The 21,621-nt window shown below is 39.5% G+C and overlaps 1 protein-coding gene across 2 annotated transcripts in view; it reads right to left on the bottom strand.

The window, feature by feature from the left end:
* arap2 (ArfGAP with RhoGAP domain, ankyrin repeat and PH domain 2) overlaps positions 1-21,621 on the bottom strand; it is an 82,794-nt gene that overhangs the window by 25,571 nt on the left and 35,602 nt on the right. For both annotated transcript variants that reach the window (XM_057330749.1, XM_057330757.1), the window contains 8 exons: positions 20,997-21,196; positions 17,438-17,523; positions 17,179-17,361; positions 12,945-13,119; positions 10,011-10,136; positions 4,451-4,595; positions 3,314-3,416; positions 2,562-2,760 (listed from right to left, as the gene is read on the bottom strand). In XM_057330749.1, coding sequence (XP_057186732.1) covers positions 2,562-2,760; positions 3,314-3,416; positions 4,451-4,595; positions 10,011-10,136; positions 12,945-13,119; positions 17,179-17,361; positions 17,438-17,523; positions 20,997-21,196 — 1,217 coding nt within the window. The remainder of the gene's footprint in view (positions 1-2,561; positions 2,761-3,313; positions 3,417-4,450; positions 4,596-10,010; positions 10,137-12,944; positions 13,120-17,178; positions 17,362-17,437; positions 17,524-20,996; positions 21,197-21,621) is intronic.

Below are 21,621 nucleotides of genomic sequence, written 5' to 3'. Positions count from 1 at the left end.
CGTCAATTTAAGAGTAATAAAAACAAAACCCACAACAAAACATGAAAACTAACAAAATTGCTCAGTTATTTCAGAAATGTCATACTCCACTAGAAATCAAATGAAACATCGGAATTCAAGTCCTAAAAACAAGCACTTTAATTGCTGCACTTTAGCTATTTTCAAGGCTGGCGAATTTTGTTTAGCAATGTTATTGAAAGCGAGCTTAAAAAAAGAAATAGCCTTATTGGGTACACAAGCTTTATTAAAAGCCATTACTGAAAACAGCCAAACATTCACAGTTTGATAAAACAAACTCCAATCTCTTCATCCTTTTAACATCTCTTAAACACTAACTGTTTTACGGAGGAATTAAAAAACTGAACTTAACAGCACTGTGGTGCTGAATGGGTTTCGCATTGGGATTCCAATAACACCTCGGTCAAAAATCCTCCGTGTAGAGGTGAACAGTGTAACTGTATAGCGGATTTGTTCCTACAAAAGAGACTCTATTTAAGGATTTCAAATTAAGAATGGTAAGCAAGTAACCCCTCCATTTAAGGAGGGTTTAGACTCTTGCCATTTGGGAATGAAGAAAACTAAGTTTAGGATTTCAGTAAAGTTATTGTGCTTAAAGTTCCTAATGGACAAAAATGAGGTACCTTTTCACCTACATGTACAAAACTGACTTCTTCAGTGTCAAATGATGATTTTCACAAGATCACATCATAGCATGACATCACCTGGTTTCAGAACCACGGACAGCACCGCCGTCCACAAACGCAACAGCGCCTGCCATATTTCTATCCAGGATGTTTACAGAAACTATTTGGAGGTGCGTACAGTAAAAAGCATTTGCTTGCAACAGACAACCTCCTTGTATGCAAAATATAATGCATGCCTGTGAGTTGTCATTTCTATACAGTGCTTTCAGACTGCTAAATGGATGAATTTGACATTGCTTAAGTGTTTGTAGAAACGGCAAATAAAATGGGGTGAGCAAGGCCAAGCTGTGAACTGCTGGTCTGCCTATGTCTGTGTCCTAATCTAATTTCACAGAGTTCTAGCCCTTTGAGGCCCATATGTTCTGTCGCTATAGAGATCTTAAACCACTGGAGACGCTTCGTTAGCGCGCCACGCTACATTTCAAGGCTCTGCAAACTGTTGAGGCATCACCCTCCTAATCCTGCCCTCAGTATGTTGGCTTTCTGGATTTGATCCCTTTTTTGGCCTTGAATGGATTAGGAAAAAAAGAAGAGATTTATTGATTTTTCCCGCCTCGTTCTAGCGCAATTGATTGAAAATGTTGCAAATCTGGTCAATGGTTGCCAAGCTCATGTCAACTAGCTCCCGCCCAAACACGATTGCCATCGGCGACTGCCGTCTCCCTTGGAGACAGGCGAGACGTGCGACCAGACGAGTCTTTAGAGACGTGGGAACGAAATCAAAGATGAGCGCACAGGGAATGCCAATGAGGGAAACACAAGCGGGGGATCATGGGTAATATTTCTGATGAGATTTAAAGTAAATGACCATGAGATTCAAGGAGTCTCTAACTATTACAGAGACACTTTATTGCAGACTCCACTGATGTAATCCATGGTAAGAGTTAGATGTGTTAGAGTAAGGTATGATCTACAAAGTATATCAGGTATCTATAAAGGTCTATATAATGCAGTACTTCACCCCACCCGAAAATGCTGTCATTATTTATCCAACCTCATCACCTGCGTGATTGTGTTTATTTTCTTGTTTAACACAATTCTGAAAACTGTAGAGGTCACAATTGCCATAAACACTTGCATCAAAAAAGACACAAAAGTGCCATAAATCAGTCTGCAATGCTTTGTGGGTGTCAAGGTTTCTAAAATGTACTACAACTAAAACTATTAAAACATTTCTGTTAATTAAAATACTCAAATATATAAAATACTGGACTTAATAATATTTGAAAAAATTTGTTTAGAAATTAGAAAAAATATTGAAAAAAGAAATTGAAACGTTACTTTGGCACTAAAATTAGTCATTGAAAATATATAAAAACTAAAAGTAAAAAGCACATAACAAAATTTCTTAAAATTTAAACTAAAATTAACAAAAAATAAAAATAAAAGCAACATATTCAAAATATAAATAAACCTACACAAACACTGAAAACTATAATAACTGACATTCACTGATCATTTTTCATCTCCACATCTTTGGGTGGGTTGGTTAAACTGGATCAGTCTGATTATAATTATTTTTATATTAAGACCCATTTTGTGAACTACGGCAGATCAACCAATTCACAGAAAATAGTATACTAGTATACCAAATGGGACATTATTCTGTCCACTTCTGTCAGGAACTCATAAATAACTAGGAATATAGTTGCAGTTATGGACCACAGGGTTAAACCATACATACAAACATGCATTCAGAGGTATTGATGTGTTTCACTGTACAAGTATTTATGTTTGTGTGTGTGTGTGTGTGTGTGTGTGTGTGTGTGTGTGTGCGTGTGTGCGTGTGTGTGTGTGTGTGCGTGCGTGTGTGTGTGCGTGCGTGCGTGCGTGCGTGCGTGTGTGTGTTTTTCTTACTAAGCTCCTGAAGGCGTTTGAGTTGAAGCACTCCGTCCTCTTCATCTTCATCTCCAGAGCACAAATAGAGCTCCGAGCCCACCAGAGCGAACCATCCCATTCGCCAATGATAAAGGTCATGACCCTCTTTATAGTACAACCGGCCAATAAGCTCGCTGTCCTGCCTCAGCAGAGCATCTGCCCTTGAGGGGACAAAACACTGGAATGAAGGAGACCAAGAGAGTATTAGTAGAAGCAGAAGAGTGAGCGAAAGAACATTTAAAAGTCAGCGGCTTGCGCAGATCACACAAAGAAGTTTCTAGTGTTCTCAGGCAAACAGAAACTACAGCTAACCCTGGAGTTGCATTACATTAAACCGGCATATACAGCTAGAAGTACAAACACAAACAGCCTTTGAACATTCCCTAGCTGAGCTCTCAGCGCTACGCAAACACATCTGCTGAGACATTGGCACCTCCACACTTCACTTAAATGGAAAGCGTCTGTGTGTGTTTGTGTGTGCATACGAGCGAAAGACGAGAGGCGAGTGCGATGGATCTTTTTGAAGGAGTAATAGCAGAAACCCACTCAGAGAAGAAAAACTGACACGCACAGACACAACAGGGACAGACGCGATCGAGTGACCTTCAGGAATTGACGTACACGGGTACAAACACTGTGACGGAGGCATATATTTAAGCAGAGAAAGCGTGCACAACGTTAAAGTTGCGATAATTCTTGACTTTTATTGTGCGTTATTGTGCATGTATAACCTTGGCGATGGCGTATGTCCAATCTCTATGGGCGTCCGAGGACTCCGCTCCGAAAACCAACACTCTGTGAGACTGCAGGTACAACTCAAAGGTGAACACTGGCCTGGGGGAAGTGTGGAAACAGCACAATTAACACACACGAGCACTCGAAAGCACACAAGCGTACACACGTGCCCACATGCTCACAGCTGTGAAACAGAAAGGATGGCAATTAATCTCTGTTAGTCTTTTGCTCGTACAATAAACAGTTGAACACTGGAGATTAATCCAGGGGAAAGGTCGCATTCTTAATGGCTTTAACAGCGCTGACTTGTGGCCCACATTTTCGGACGGGGGATATATTTGTTACAGTGAGAGCAAATGAATTGGAGAAAAACTGAGATCGTGAACATTTCCCAGAGGGTCAGGCTAATCAGGTTAGGGGTTAGCGTGTCCGTTTCCACTCATGTTTGTGTATGTTGTGTATGTCTTCGCTGTTGTTTGTGTATGGAAACTAAAATGCTTTTCATTACCTCTAAACCACAAAAGGTGGTCACAAAAAGTATTTACAGTACATTTGGTCATTTAATGTGTTTGTTCTAGATGGATAGCCATAATCATTAAAAAGACAAAATGTAAATGCTCAACAACATCTGGTGTTAATGTGTTGTTTATGTAAACTATTCTTTAACCGTACCTATTTCTGAAAAGCATTTTGGTCACCTGCTGTTGTTTTAAATGTGCTATGGAAACAAAATTGTATTGTATTGCAACACATCTCAGAAGATGACCTGAGAGACACGCATGATGTGACCCGGCCGGGTGTAAGTTCATCCAGTTGTTCTAGACATGCACTTACGATAAACGCTACCACCCCCAAATAAATGAAAATCCCCAAAATGCCCAAAAATGAGAATCCTTTCATCATTTACTCATCCTCGTGTCCTTTCAAACCTGTGTGACTTTCTTTCTTCTGCCCAACCCAGAAGAAGATATTTTGAAGAATGTTGGTAACCAAACAACACTGAACCCCATTGACTTCCATTGTATGGACACAAAACCACTAAGACATTTCTCAGAATATCGATCAAACTATCAATTAAGCCCAGAAATTCTTAACCGACCCAAAAACATGTAAAAAAAACAGTGTAGGCCTACCCTGTTTCAGTGATGTTCTCAGTATGGTTGATGGCCAGGCTCACTACCTTACTAATGTCAACCCGGCCTATGGGTGTGGCAATCTTCTTGTTGTCATAGTAACTGAGAAACCCTCCTTCCAACGTACACCAACGTCGAACTATATCTGAAACACACACAAAATATAGAAACATATATCTACTGAAAACTAAATTCAGTCCGTCAAAAAATGAAAATTCTGCCATGGATTACTCACCCTCAAATCGTCCGACAACAATAGGACAGATCTTCCGAACCTCTTAATTATTCTTAATTTGTGTTCTGAAGATGAATGGATGTCCTAGGGTTGTTGAACGACTTGAGTGTGAGTAATTCATGGCAGAATTGTAATTTTCAGACAAAGTTTCCATTTGGAGAGCTTAAAAAACACTTCCATAAACTTACAATGGAATGAACCGTATATAAATATAATGTAACACAAAATATAATACAGATTTGGGATTGGCTTTTTGACTTTGAGATATTAAACAACTACAAACAACCTAGTACATATGTTCTGACATGTTCAACACCCCTATAAAACTTAAATAAAACCTCATGGATGTCTTGAACTCAATACCCCACAGTCTTATTAGATATAAAAGTGCAGTTTAAAGAAATAAAAAATACATCAAGGCATTTTATGGATGTGATGGTATATCAGCTGAGATGTACACAGAAAATTCTCTAGATACTTCATAAAATCCAAGCGATCCCTCTCTGTTTGAGAAGGCTTCTGTTTATCATCAGTATTTAAGCTGCCGTTACGTTTTTATTTAAGTTAGTTAAAGAACACTGTGGAGTAAAAATACTCTAAGCATAATTGATATTTGTCAGTGAAAATCTAACCCACAACACTACAAATGTGACAAGTACTTTCTTCTATACCAGCCAACTAAAAACTAAAAAACAACACTACAACTAAAAAAGTCAACAGATTGATTTCCCCCAAAAATGCACAAACTGTACCAATAACCAATAAAAAGATTCCTAAGTGACATCAATGGTGTCCTTAAAATTCGTATTGTCTTTCAAAGTGGCGCCATTTCAATAATTGGTGACTTTGAACCTCATACATCTAATTTTATCTGAGTCAAAATCACATTTCACCATCTTTGTCTCATTCCATCATAAAGGCAACAAAACAGCACAAGTACACTTTGTTCATTCTCATCTTCATTTGTCTTGCGAAAAACGCTGAAGTTCCCCTTTCTCAACACTGCTGAGTGTAACCTCGTGTTCCATTGACACAATGTTTTGTTCCAACCTGGCAATGCCTCACCTGATTCAGCTACAATGCTGGCATTTCATTAATCCAGTTATCCATGTTAGTTGTGTTGGGAGAACAAACGGTTCTGTCAGCAATGTCAGGACAAGAGATGCTAAATTATGGGTAAGGAGGGGCCGCCAATGTGACATGAGGTGCCATATCCAATGTTTGACTTTCTGACTGACTTTTAAAGTGACGGTACGAAACAAAGTGTTGATCAGTAAGAAACTTCAGTTGACAGAGATGATATTTGGCGACCGATTAATCACAAAAGCACATTCGCACGTCGTGTGCGTAGACATGCGCATGGATCCACGGACAGCTGGCATTTACAATCAACGACCAGTCAGTGTGATTGGTTGGCTGTGTAGTGTAATACAATAAATTGCTGGTATTTATTTCCTTCAAACCTCTTCACCTCATCTGTCTGAACCTCTCTAGCTCAAATGCCACCACAATGCGTTTACAAAAACCCTCTCGTTCGCTGATATTCTTGTGTACAAGGCCATGAAAAAATGATCTATAAATTAGTGGTTTTCATGAAGCTATGAAGATGTAGACAGCGGTTAAAAGAACAGTTCACCAATGCTGTCATCATTTACTCACCCTCTAGTTGTTCCAAATCTGTATGAATTTCTTTGTTCTGATGAACACAGAGACAGATATTTGGAAGAATGCTTGTAACCAAACAGTTCTTGGCCACCATTGTCTACCATAGTAGGAAAAATAGCTATTTAAATGCATTTGTTCTGTTGAACACAAAAGAAGATATTTTGAAGAATGTAGGAAAGCAAACAGTTCTGGGTCACTTTTGACAACCATTGTAATTTTGCCTACTATGGTATTCAATAGTGGCCAAGAACTGTTTGGTTACAAGCATTCTTATAAATATTTTTCTCTGTGCTCATCAGAACAAAGAAATTTAAACAGATTTTGAACTACTCAAGGGTGAGTAAATGAAGACAGAATTTTCATTTTTGGGTGAAATGTCCCTTTAAGGGGAGGTCCATTTTAATTTGTTTTGCAGAGATTCAGAGATATTTGTTCTGTTCCGACACCTAGTGAGCTGCCTAAGATACTTGCTTTGCCAAATTCTAAAGAACCATATACAGTATCCATCACGAAGGATGTATCCCAAAATGCACTGCAACAAGCTTGGTAAAAACTCCACCTAAGATGGAGCGGACAAGAGAAATTAAATAAATTCAAATAAAAGGTATATTTCATTTAATAATGAAAAGTATAAACAACATTTTTTTTCAGTGCGATTAAAAAAAAACGCATTCGTTTTTTTTAAGTATTATTTATTTTTACAATTACTTTTATAACTAAACATAAAGTTATACTGTATATTATATATTGATGTGTTTTGAGGGGGAAGGGTAAAATGTGTAAAAAAAAAAAACGTTTTGTCATGTTACAAATTAAAAACTCTTTGGACCACAAAATTCGAATAACATGTTACATGTTAGTTGCATGTTAATAGAAAAAGTAAGTTGTCAACGAACTATATGAAATGACTGTACAACTGTTCAGAAACAAAAACTAAAGGTAAAATCATTGTTAGCATTTATGTATGGCATACAAGTGAAATGACTCATATGTATGTAGTGTCTAGTGTAGACTAGATTTCAGAGGCTTAGTCATCAATGGACGTGCCTCAAAATAATCTTGTTTCATCATTTACACAGACGAAACCTCATGGGGGACTTCTTTCATTCACAGATGGACATTGTTGTCTATGAAAGGATCACAACATTGATCCAGATGAAAGAAATCGAGAAGTTGCCCCGGCTCTGAGACACACAGCATCCAGCAGTGACAGGCAATGTGAGGTTGTTTTAGATACACTATCCACTTTAGAGTGCACAGTGTTTCACAAACACACACGCACAGAGGAATAGCGCTGCATGATTTATAAAGGGGCAGATGTGGTTGTTTTCTCTTCTTCCCCTAAAAGCATGATTGCTCTGCAGGGTGTCAACGGAAACTCAATGAAGCTACGCACAAATATTTTCACTTCCACATTCTATAATGTCTTGTCCAATGACATTCAATGTAGTAATGTGCTAACATAACCAAATAAAGTTTTTGTATAATGCTGTTTTTCAACCCTTTGTGCAGTGAATTGTGAGATGCTTGTTTGAAAGATGTCAATGCCAAATGAATGGGAGACCTGCAGCTTTCTATGGAATCTTTGTTGAAGAGTCAAGTAGAATTTAGAGAGATTAAGTACTTTAGAAGAGTCAAGTGGAGAAGAAAGATATGTTTGGGTGAAGGGAGACGGGAAATCACAGAGAAAATAATTCTGACCTCTTCAATACAGAAGAACAGATCTACTATAAACGGTTTCATCATACATAAGCGCCTGGCCCGAAGTTAACTTCTGATCTGTGTTTGGTTAAAATATAACAATGTATTTTATATTAAATTTATATTATTATTCATTTATATTAATATTCTATTGTATATTACTTGTATTACATTAAATTAAAAGTACTCAACAGTTTTTGATTCTTTGGGAAGGTCTACCGGAAGTTAAGTTTGGGCTACATAACATTTGTTTATGTTGTTCCACTGAAACCATCTAGACATAAAGTGAATAAATGCAAGTGTGCAGCGACTTAAATGCATTTAATGTATGCATTTTATTAGGTTGTTTGCACCCCGGGAATTGAACCTGTGACCTTGGCATTGTTCTGTTAGTTGAACAACATACGTGAAAAGAAAGACTCGGGAAAGTTAGGACAAACTTCAACACGCAACCATGCACACACAACTAAAAAACTTAAAGTTTTGAATTTTGAAAGCACATATTTTATTAGAATATCCTTATTAAAAAACAAAAAAATTACGAACATTACAAATGTTTCTGTTTTTTTCCTCCAATGGCAGGAAGATCAGGGTAAGTGCAAACGAAAATGTTCCCATAACCGAGAAGTGATGTCAGTGAAACTGGCCAGTCTTGGATGTACAGTGCTTTTATTAAAATCCCCAGGATGAAACCATGAATTATTGACACAAGGTTTTATATAGAACATTTTAGACCATTAGCGTGAAAGGCTTTAAGGCAACCTGAATGGAAGAGCTTTGGAATAAATGTCCTTTATTGAAAAAGCACATGCAGCATTTCCTGTTGAGCAAACAAGTTTAAATGCACTGTTTAAGTAGTGCCTTTAAATTTTTCAGAGGCAACTCTATTCTTATGACACCATTACTGTGGCTGCACACTTTTATCTTTTTTTATAATAAATGAAATAACAGGGTATTTATCGGCTCTGCTATGACAATTCTTTACAGAGGCATGTAAGCCATTTTTTAAAATGCCTTCTTAAGGGGGAAAAATGACTAAATCGGTAAATAATAATAGGGGAGTTGGGGGTAGTAGACCAATGCTATAAAGCGGTGAATCGGTACAGACCTAAAAATATATATATATTTTATTGTATGTGGTTGCTACTGTTTCTGAACCGGGTACAAGCAAGAGACCCTTTGGCATCTTTATAGATGTAACCATAACACGGTACTGTGGTTTGTTGTCGTGCCACAAAACAAAGTTTGTTCTTCCACTACACCCTATTTTTAAAAGTTTCACCAATTTTCCTAAAGTTATTTGATACAAAGAATAATGAGGCATTCATTTAACACAATACCAGACGTTCTTTAAACTTTCAAACGGCTCTCACATTTACTTTTAAGATACTTAGAGAATTCTAAAACACAGCTTGCTTATTATTTTCAGCCCTCATACGCGCACATGCTGGTATCAGGCAAAAACAGGCAGAAGACCAAAGCGGGCTACCGCAGCTTGAGACAGATGTCCCTCGGGATACAAGATAGACCCTACAGTGGAACATGTGCTCCAGATGCTTATGTTACTCCACTAAGAGTCCGGCTTAATGTGGGGCCCTATCCCGGCCTCCTCCCCAGAGAGAACTCATGTCTAACCACCAGCGGCCCACTCCAGATGTTTAGATTACAACAGCAGGAGCACAGTGGGTGCCAGATAGATGATAGGGAGAAACACTGATTAAAATTTTTAAACATCCTTGAAAGAGTAGCATCTTTGTGGGGCTTTAATGTGAAGCAGGGACTGTGAGAAGGATGGTGTAATACAGTATTTGAAAGACAGGGCAACAATTTCCATCCATGGTTGAGGATAAACAGGAAGTACAGATGAATATTCATGAGCAATTATTTGGATGAATGGATAAATAAGAAGGTGGGAGGTTGGAAGGACAGAGTTTGGGATGTAACAACGGATGGACTCACCAGGTCTTCCTTTCCGGTCCAAAGTGGACTTGCCTGAATTCACAGAACAGTAGAGAAATCCATCCATGAAAGAGGGAACATCAGCTGAAAAACTGCTGTCACAAACTGCATCCATCTTAGGAAAATCTATACAGAGAAAGAAAAAACAGAGAGAAAGATTATAAGAAAAAAGGCTGATTAGGAATAATCCCATAATGTAGTGGACAACGAAAATCTGTTATATGCAAACCCGGCTCGCTATTCTAGTTTGCTTTTAACTGAAATTTCCCAAAACTATTTACTGTACATCAGACGCTTCTTTACAACAACAGCTTTCAATTTCAAACTTTAAAGTGATTTTTTAATATTTTTGATATTGTATTTGACAACATCTCGCTCCCCAAGGTTATTTGGTCATTCATAATACCCGCAAAATTTCTAAACAAGAAAGCTCAAGGTTAGAAGATTACCTCTTCATCTTTGTTTCCAATTTCTCTCGCTCGCTTTTAACTTATTTTTTCACCTGCTAGTCTTTTCACCTTATCACATTCTGATTTAATTAGCCCCTATGCTCAGGTTCAATTTTCTTCAGGAAGGCCTGCAGTAGTGAGATTTTATCATTCGCTTGCAGTCCACAACATGGAAAAGGTTCAAATAACTTTAATTGAAAAGCCTTTCAATTGAGGGCTCTTCCCATCCATCCATCTCTCCCCTCCAGCCACTTATACCTCACTGATCAAACCAGAAGGATTAAAAGTGATAATGAGATAGAAGGGAGAGAAGTCAAATTTGGCAATTCCGGCGCACATGCATCCAACATGCAAATGGGGAACCTGTGAAATATACGCATGTACTGGAGTCATTTAAAGGACCAGTTCACACAAAAATGAAAATTCTGTCATCATTTACTCACCCTCAAGTTGTTCGAAATCTGAATAAATTACTTTGTTCTGATGAACACAGAGAAAGATATTTGGAAGAATGCTTGGAACCAAACTCTTCTTGGCCACCATTGACTACCATAGTAGGAAAAATTGCTTTATGAATTTCTTTGTTCTATTGAACACAAAATATGTTTTAGAGAATGTGGGAAAGCAAAAAGTACAAAGGCACTTTTGACTAACATTGTAATTTTTCCTACTATGGTAGTCAATAGTGGCCAAGAACTGTTACAAGCATTCTTCCAAATATCTTTCTCTGTGTTCATCAGAACTGATACATTTATACAGATTTGGAACAACTCGAGGGTGAGTAAATGATGACAGAATTTGCATTTTTAGGTGAACTGTCCCTTTAATTGTTGCAAGTTACTGAGACCCTGCAGAGGATAAGCAAGGTTTTGAGAATAGATGGGTTTTTGTGCTATGGTTATATATCCTTAACACAGTATAATACAAAAGTTGTGGAGAGTCTCCACTATTGAAAAACAAAAGTGTGTGTGTACAGTACGTATGTTTGTGTAACATCGTAATTGAATAATCCAACTGAGAATCACATATTCAAACCATTAGGTTAATGAGACTGCATCCCCACACAGATTTAGAGGTTACACAAATGTCGTCATGCTGTTGTTACGACGTTAGCAAGCTTAACAAAACATTGGCACAACCCTATAAAAACATTTGGGGTTGTAGTGATTGGAGGATTGCTTAATTAGGATAGGACCCTAAGTTTCCTAAAAGCCCCAAATGAGCACTTTGATGACAGTTCAATGCAATTCAGTCTAGACACACGAAAACACGAACTCACGCTAATTATAGACACCTTCAGCAAAGATGTCTTAAGGTACAGATGTGTGTGTTTGTGTGTGTCCTGCATTAGCCTGTGAGAAATGCCAATTTGATTCAAAGCACCAATTAGGGCACCTCAGCGCTGACAGTGTCAACCAATCACCAGCGTGCGTGCTTAAATGCAAAGCAGGTCACCAAAACATTTCCCTTAAGGTAGCGTGTCATTTATCATCTATGTCTTCTAGAACCTGCGTCCGGCGTTTTGAACGCAGCAGCTCTTTCAGACGCTATTAAAACTGGTTTATTGCTCTCTTGCTCAAGTGTGAGACAAGCAAGGTCTATGAAACTAGTCCAATGACACGGTCTTGAAGAAACGTTTATGTGAAAATAAAAAAGCACTTACAACAATTATAACAATGTTTACAATGTAATTTACAAATATATTGTGACTATTCAAGATACATTAACATTTATGGATTTGGCAAATGCTATTATCCAAAGCAACTAAGAGTGCATTTATGGTACAATTATTGTCCAAATTTAGTCTTTTTATTCAGTAGATGTTATAGATTTTTCTAAGGCTGTCATCCAGGATTCATCATGACGAAGGATCCCTTAAAGGGATAGTTCCCCAAAAACAGAAAATTATGTCATCATTTACTCATCCTCTTGTCATTTCAAACCTGTATGACTTTCTTTCTTCTTCAGAAAAAATGTCGGTAACTGAAAAATGGCGGCACCCATTCACTTCTAGTCCAGTGGTTCTCAAACTTTTTCGTTGTAAGGCCCTTTTGTGTTAAGTGCATCGCTTTGCGGCCCTCCATATAAAGACGTATAATCTTAAACTTAGAACTTTAATTAAACCAAAAACATTCAGTTATACAATGCTGGAACCTCAATTCTTTTGGTTGGTGGTGTCATTTTTCTGATGTTTGATTGCATAAAATCTATGATAAATTTGTATATTTCATAAAATGCCACAAAATCTGTGGCCCCCCTGGATCCATCTTGGGGTCCCCCATGGGGGCCACGGCCCCCAGTTTGAGAACCACTGTTCTAGTCAATGGGTACCGCCATTGTTCAGTTACCAACATTCTTCAAAATATCTTCTTTTGTGTTCTGCAGAAGAAAGAAAGTCATACACATTTGAAATGACAATAGGGTGAGCAAATGATGACAGAATTTTCTTTTTTTGGCGAACTATCCCTATAATGAGCACACATACCTGAAAGCTTATTGTGGTGGAGGAACTCCATCTGCAGCCTCTGGCCTGCTTTCTGAGCCAGGAGGTATGGGGTGGAGTACTCAGGGTCACCTGTCGCACACATCAAGTCTGCCCCGGTAAAAACCAGGGTCATGGTCTGCAGGACGTCAGGAAGAAGCACCGCAGCACAAAGGGCCTTTAGACACAAAGAGTAGAACATAAGTAATAGAACCAGCCCTACAGCTGGTACAGCACATACAAAAGCAAGGCAGTCCTCTCTGCGGCCATATGCGTAAATGAAGAAAACAAACAGCAACCATATTGAGCTTTGCGATTCCCCCCATTCAACTGTACACAAGTGGTCCGTCACCTGCATCCTGTAACATCTCCGGCACACACACAGTAAGGTTTAGCTCCCTCACACACACATACTGTAAGCTTGTGCACAACTCACCTAACTTGACAGCACATGATGAATTAACTAACAACAGTGTCAACAGTGTCAACATTGCACCTTTCCTTTTGCGGCCACGAAAAACAAACATTTACCGCATGCAGCAGAATGCTTTACTTGGAATCCAGGTAGAGAATAACATTGACAGGAAATAGAGCATCCACAGAAAGAATGCAGTCAGTCCAATTAAAAAGAGATGGAGGGGAAGGAGTCAATAAATACAATAGTGTGTGTCTTTCCGAAAGACACAGAGAGAGAGTGCGGGCAAGAGTAATGCAGTCGAACGCGGTTTTCTTCTGAAACAGTCCGATCCAGCCGAGCTATCGATCCTTCTCAAACAAGCCAGATCCGCTGGAGAACAATGACATGGAGACAGTAAACCACACACCTACACAAACACACATATGTACTCTCATGTCAATACCTGTAGCTACCAAATACATCACACATCACACTGACGCGCACACACACGTCTCATTTCCACCCGACGGTAAAGCTCTATCCATTATCAGGAGATGCCCATTTAAGAAGCTAAAAACCGAAGCACAATACACTTGTTCGCTTTCATGGATGACCTCAAAAAATGTTCTTCTAACGACAAAAACCCCCGGGGTTGTGTGTGTGTGTGTGTGTGTGTGTATGTGTGCGAGTGTGTACGTGTATTGTCTAGGTCAAATCTGCTGAAGAGACTTTCTGGAGGTCACGGAGTTATAAGTCTAATTGGAAGTTTGGACTATTAATCTGCAAAAAGAAAAGTCATAAGAATTCCAAATATAGAAAATGCCGAATGTGTACGAGCTCACATTCACACACACACGCATTTCCGAGTGAAATGGAATTTCAAATTAGAAAAATAGTGGGCGTGGCTTGTGTTTTTCACTGCAATTTGATTGGATGTATAAAAACAGCCGCTGCATTTTGAAATTGAACTGGCAGCAGACTGACATTTGAAGGGGAGGAGTTAACGAATGAATGAATGAATGAATGAATGAGGCATTTATATAGCGCTTTATTATGTATTGCTGTACTCCCAAAGCGATTTACAATAATATGAGGGGGGGTCTCTCCTCAACCAACTGGATGATGCGACGGCAGCCACAGTACAACTGCGCCAGTGCGCTCACCACACACCAGCTTTAGGTGGAGAGAAGAGAGGAAAAGAGCCAATTCAGAGGGTGGGGATTATTAGGAGGCCATGATTGACAAGGGCCAGTGGAGGGAATCTGGCCAGGACATCGGTGGTTACACCCCTACTCTTCATGAGAAGTGCCATGGGATCTTTAATGACCACAGGAGTCAGGACCTCGGTTTAACATCTCATCAGAAGGACGGTGCTTTTTTACAGTACAGTGTCCCCATCACTATACTGGGGCATTAGGACCCACACAGACCACAGGGTGAGCTAACACCTCTTCCAGCAGCAACCTAGCTTTCCCAGGAGATCTCCCATCCACGTACTGACCAGGCTCAGCCCTGCTTAGCTTCAGTGGGCAACCAGTCTTGGCTACAGGGTGATACAGAGGCTCTGCCCAAGCCATTTCGCTCCGATTGTGACGTCCAAAGCGGATTTTCTTATAATGTCACCACCCCTTAATCTACACAGTTCCACCCAACGCGCTCCGCCATTGTTGTTATCACAAGCGACAGCGGTGTACGTGAAGCCATGGCTAAAGTTCATGGACAACATGCAATGTAGTCGCTGCACAAAGTCCAAACCTAGGAAGAGACAAGAGTGGATTTATTTTATTTTTAGTGGAAAACCATCAGAAACCATAAGTAAAAACCTGCTTGTTTGTGCAAATCACTTCAAACCGGAGTGTTTTTTCAACCTGGGACAGTACAAGCAGGATTAGCTTCAAAGTTGTTCCTCAAGAGGGATCGAGACCGACTGAACGAGACAAAACTGCCGATGTAAGTAATATTTATCAACAGCCTGAACTGACGTAAATGTACCGTATATATAGGAGGATAATGTTAGCATATGATAGCGAAGGGAGCTAAGTCAGTCACGGATAAATAGAACATTCAAAGCCAGTGTTAAACTTACTGTATATAAGTGCAGATGGACTCTTGGAGTTTAGCTGTATGAATGTTAATACATTATGTGCGTTAATACGTTTAGCTGCGGCAAGCTGTTTGTTTTGCTAATGAACAGGGGCGAACACTGGGGTTAGTTTAGTTTTACACGTCTCAAATCATTCATGCTTAGGCTGAAAAATCTGTCACAGCAATCTAGCTCTCACGTTGTGTGTGTAACGTTATAACTTGTCAATGACAAGCGCTAAAGTCCATGAAATTCTGCTGAGATCTGCAGTGGATTCCGTGGATTTTAGGTAAGCATACACGCACAACTTAAGCTCATTAGGATGCGCTGTTTGCTGTGACTGATTTTTTTTGTCTCCGGACGATTGATTTGAGACGTTTAAGATGAAACTAACCGCAGAGGAATTCAGGAAATTTCATTTAGCTAAACCATTGCCATGGCAGTACTACACGTGTGTTGTGTTGACACGCCGGACAGAAGGGGGGTGGGGTTCGCTGTAACTCATTATCAGTTAAATAGACATACATCAAAACGGGTTGCTGTGAGCATAGCTGTTTTTGACGAGGCAAGAAGGGTTTTGTTTACACAGCCATTGAGTGTTTTTAAGCAAAATATGTTCCAGACATTTCATGAAGACCCTAATAAATCATACCAACTTGTTGAAAGTGTCTTTGAGGAGACCTTTAAACTTCATCTATGTTAACCAGCACAGCAGCTAGCTAGCTAGATAACTATTACGGCATACAGTATTTACATGACCAGAACATACAAAGAAATAGCACAAAAAAAACTATGTGAAAATGCTGAAAGCTAAATGCAAGGGTTAAAACATGCACTGTTCAGGTGACCCATACAGGCAAGTAACAGTTTCATCAGTTGGCCCCAAACTCTGTCACACTGGCCCCAGGGCATCCTTACTGTTGAGCTCTGCTGTAGGATTATCATCTCCTCAACTCCAAACCACTGCCAACTTACTACTGCTTCAAACTTCTGGCTAAAAACTATCAGTCAAGAACTAAAACGAAAACATAAAGACATCACATTGGGGTTTGAACAAAACTTGAGGAAGCGGTGGATTTTTCTGGAACATTCTGTTTGTTTCTATCCCAAATGCACTACTCCATTTATAATCTAATCTCACCTCAGGATGTACCTAGACAGCTTCCTTTATCTCTTCCTCTCTTTCTACTTTGTCTCTCTCTCAGCTCATTGTACAGTTAAATCTAGCTATCGTGCCACTTTTTCAGAAAAGTGCCAAAAACTCCCCAGCGTTGCTCTTGTCTCACATACACTTAATCCAAATCCCTCCACCTTCCCTCCATCTCAGGAAAACAAAAGCAGACTTGATCTGTGTTGAGGCTGACGTGGAGAGAATCTTTGTGCTTTAGGAGTAAAATGGACACATTCAACAGAACACTGCCAATTTTTGACATTAAAAGAAATATTTTTCGACAAACTTTAATTGAAGGTGCAGTATTTTGGGTTATGCAGAAAAGCTAAAAACAAAATCTTTTGTGTGGTTTTAGTGCAACCTTGGCAACCTGCTCCAAAAAGCGGTAGGAGACAGTTACTATGGTAACGCTGAATTACACCTGGGCTACCAGGTGAGCCAGAGCAGCAACATATGTACACGCACACACAAAGCCCCCAACACTTTCTCTAGGCCTAATGGGCCTTTTAATGAGGCAGAGAAAAAATAACATGAAGTCAAAGGCCAACATTAGCGCACGCACATACAAACACTGACACACACACACCTTGTTGAGTTCCTCCTGGGTGTTTAGACCTTCCAGAACTTTCTTGTACTTCCTCTCCTTGTACTTCCTGTGAATAAAGGATGCGCGCTGCTCTGGCGATGGCTGCTTGCAAAGCTCTTCCTCTGGGGGAAGATTTGCTGCCCAGAATCGGTTTGAATTTTTATTCCCAACCTCTAAAAACAGCTAGAGAAAGAGAGAGCGACGGAACGTGAGCAAAATACATTTTGGTTAAAATCAATGCATAAAAAATGACTGTCACCTCGATGAGCTCATTGCTCCATATGCTGCTGTCTAACTTCATGCTGCGGACTTTGGAGATACCAGGACCCAAAAATCGATGCTGACCTGGATCACAATTTTAGTCTGTTATAGTTGTGAATAGAAGTTGAGAAGTCAACTTGTCTCATTTATGCAGACATCACATTCTCTCTCATAAACACTTCAAGTACAGATAGGCCGGATGTCAAGTTTTTAGCAAATAACAATTTCGCTACCAACGTCACACACTCCTCTGTTCTTCAATTTTCGGGTGATTTTTTTCTTTCATTAAACAGAAATTATAGTAGGCCTATGCCTTCAGGTCATGTGCGTATTTACACAGATACTATAATGTTTCTGTTTAAAGAAAGTGCAGATCTCACGTCCCCGCAAAACTAAACATGGCTTGAAACTAAATTGTTTAAAAGCAATGACTCATTTGACATATATACAGACTCAAACTCATTATAAATTTCGTCGAAGCCTTTCCAGGCAATCTTTTCTCAAGCCTGCCACAGCAATAATTGCAAATGAAAGCCCCGAAAAAGCCATTAATTGCTAATGAATCATAAGTAATTAATTGTGTTTGTTGGTCTGCGCATTTATTTTGCTGAACTCCGGGCACCGTCGCCGCCGTTGTTTATGCGAGACACAAATGAATTAAACATGGCAGAGAGAAACACATATTTGAATATGGAGTGTGTGATTTTCCAGCATAATTAGCAGCATTTTAGGGTACTGGTTTGCCATCAATGATCATTCGAGCTGCCTGAAGCCAATGGGACTAAAGATGCTTTGTGCATGTGTGTATTAAGGAGACTCTCTGGGAGTTTTGTACCAACTTTTGTACCACAGCTTTCCTGTGGCTCAGTGATTAGAGCATGGCACTAGCAACGCCAAGTTCATGGGTTCGATCCCAGGGGATTGCACATAGTCAGAATCTAATGTATAATACAATACAAGCTAAATGCATAAATGTACATGTAAATCTATGAAAATTTCCACTGCCTCTATAAAACAGTATGTAAAGTATCAAAAAGAAAATTAAAACTACCATAAAGCTTTATCTCAAGTTCAACTTTTGGAGCAATATCTCTAATTTCAAAGTAATAAATGGAGGGAAACGTGAAAAATGTGCACACTGGGAGTTTCTATGGTAACAACAGGCGCACTTGAAGAATGTCTCCTATCACAGGCGTCGATTTAAAGAGCTTATTGCAATTACACGTGTAAAGAAACAGACAAACCCAAATATCTGTCACAGAGCCACCAATCCTGATTGATATCAGATAGCGTGTGAAAGAGAGAGAAATGGTGTAAAACGAGACAAAAATGAATGAGAAGGAACAAGCAGGAATCAGATAAGTATTATAAATGTGAAGACGGATCGCGAGAAAAGGGAAATCATTTCACCCGTCTCTCTTTCACACAATCTCTGTCTCGTACCGAAGACAATTTGCTCTCATTTAATCGATCGGTATATTTTTCTTTTCGTTTCTCTCTTGTAATTGTCAGTGGCAGAAGCTCGGCTAATTAAAGTGTCTGCGCCACACATTCGATGAACGCTGCCGCGGACTTTTAAGAAGTGTGTCTCCCCGCTCGATGGCTTATTCAGCAGCCGATTGCACACGTTCAGCCAGTATTTCCTCTTGTATCACTACCTAATGTAATATTAAATGGCCACATAACTGAAATAATGAGTTCATTTATGTTGTCGGAGGGTGGCTGGAATAAGGAATGCCAATTAAAGCCAAGAAAAGAGTTGGAGAAAAAGAGGAGGGGAAAGACAGAGAAAAATCTGGATTAAATACAGTATACTCAATACATAAAGCAAAAATAATTTATGGACATATGGATATACAGTATATGTGTGCGTGTGGGTGTGTGCGTGTGTGTGTGTGTGTGTGTGTGTGTGCGTGCGTGCGTGCGTGCGTGCGTGCGTGCGTGTGTGTGTGTGTGTGTGTGTGTATGTGTGTGTTGTGGCAAGAAGTCTTCTCTTTATCTCAATAAAATAAAATAAATAGATAGTTAGCATGGTGGAGTCAGAGAAGAGATGTGTCCCTCCTTGCGAGAGGTTCATCTTGCACGAAGATCCGCATGAGTTATGTTTCGAGTGTTTGGGGGCTGAGCATGCTGAGAGTGCGAAGCTTGTGAGGCTTTGGATATCAAAGTTCTTCAATGCTTAATATGTATATATAAATAAATATACATATACACTCACCTAAAGGATTATTAGGAACACCATACTAATACGGTGTTTGACCCCCTTTCGCCTTCAGAACTGCCTTAATTCTACGTGGCATTGATTCAACAAGGTGCTGAAAGCATTCTTTAGAAATGTTGGCCCATATTGATAGGATAGCATCTTGCAGTTGATGGAGATTTGTGGGATGCACATCCAGGGCACGAAGCTCCCGTTCCACCACATCCCAAAGATGTTCTATCGGGTTGAGATCTGGTGACTGTGGGGGCCATTCTAGTACAGTGAACTCATTGTCATGTTCAAGAAACCAATTTGAAATGATTCGAGCTTTGTGACATGGTGCATTATCCTGCTGGAAGTAGCCATTAGAGGATGGGTACATGGTGGTCATAAAGGGATGGACATGGTCAGAAACAATGCTCAGGTAGGCCGTGGCATTTAAACGATGCCCAATTGGCACTAAGGGGCCTAAAGTGTGCCAAGAAAACATCCCCCACACCATTACACCACCACCACCAGCCTGCACAGTGGTAACAAGGCATGATGGATCCATGTTCTCATTCTGTTTACGCCAAATTCTGACTCTACCATTTGAATGTCTCAACAGAAATCGAGACTCATCAGACCAGGCAACATTTTTCCAGTCTTCAACTGTCCAATTTTGGTGAGCTCGTGCAAATTGTAGCCTCTTTTTCCTATTTGTAGTGGAGATGAGTGGTACCCGGTGGGGTCTTCTGCTGTTGTAGCCCATCTGCCTCAAGGTTGTGCGTGTTGTGGCTTCACAAATGCTTTGCTGCATACCTCGGTTGTAACGAGTGGTTATTTCAGTCAAAGTTGCTCTTCTATCAGCTTGAATCAGTCGGCCCATTCTCCTCTGACCTCTAGCATCAACAAGGCATTTTCGCCCACAGGACTGCCGCATACTGGATGTTTTTCCCTTTTCACACCATTCTTTGTAAACCCTAGAAATGGTTGTGCGTGAAAATCCCAGTAACTGAGCAGATTGTGAAATACTCAGACCGGCCCGTCTGGCACCAACAACCATGCCACGCTCAAAATTGCTTAAATCACCTTTCTTTCCCATTCTGACATTCAGTTTGGAGTTCAGGAGATTGTCTTGACCAGGACCACACCCCTAAATGCATTGAAGCAACTGCCATGTGATTGGTTGATTAGATAATTGCATTAATGAGAAATTGAACAGGTGTTCCTAATAATCCTTTAGGTGAGTGTACATTTATTTTTGTGTATGTGCAATCCCTGGGATCGAACCCATGGCCTTAGCCTTGCAATCTAACTACTGAGCTACAGGAAAGCTTGAGTTTTGTCTCCTATTATGTTTGTAATTCGTTCTTACCAGTACAATTCTTGCAGATGACCACACAGAGATTAATGGACGCCCATTCTGGCTCAGATGCCTGACAGTCTGCACACTTCCTGTTGGACTTGTTGAACCAAACCTTCTCCAGCACCTCGTAATTGGACAAGGACTCTACGATTGATTCCTGAATCGCCTCTATCCATTCCTCCCTCTCACGCTCTGACTCTGCTGTAAAGCTGATACAAATGACACATTTTTTAAAACTCTTTATTAGACTAAAATATTAAGAAAATATATAATGAAAGCTCCAATCTGTAACTTTTTTTCTGGTTAAATTCTGGAAAACTGGTTAAAATCAGTTTTCAACACTGATTTATTTTTTACTTAAAAAATTATCATATAAAAAAAATATTTCTGAACTTTTCCTAAATTCATGTACAAATATTAGTGTTTTATTGCTTAGAAGTGAATATGAACTTGTTTTCTTTGCCATATTTGAGTTCAGAAAAATACAGAGCATCTTTTCTGTTATTTTCTGTCTCTCCAGTTTTCATTTTCTGCAAATCAATGCAAATAGAAACAATATTTTTATTTGAATTTCAGGAGAAATATTGTTAGTTGTTCACAGAATGAAAGAAAAAAGGTTAATTTTACCTAAACA

This window comes from Triplophysa rosa, linkage group LG1, assembly GCF_024868665.1.
Source record: "Triplophysa rosa linkage group LG1, Trosa_1v2, whole genome shotgun sequence".
In the NCBI taxonomy this organism is placed as follows: domain Eukaryota; kingdom Metazoa; phylum Chordata; class Actinopteri; order Cypriniformes; family Nemacheilidae; genus Triplophysa; species Triplophysa rosa.
The sequence above is the reverse complement of the archived record's forward strand: the minus strand, read 5'-3'. Positions and strand labels throughout refer to the sequence as shown.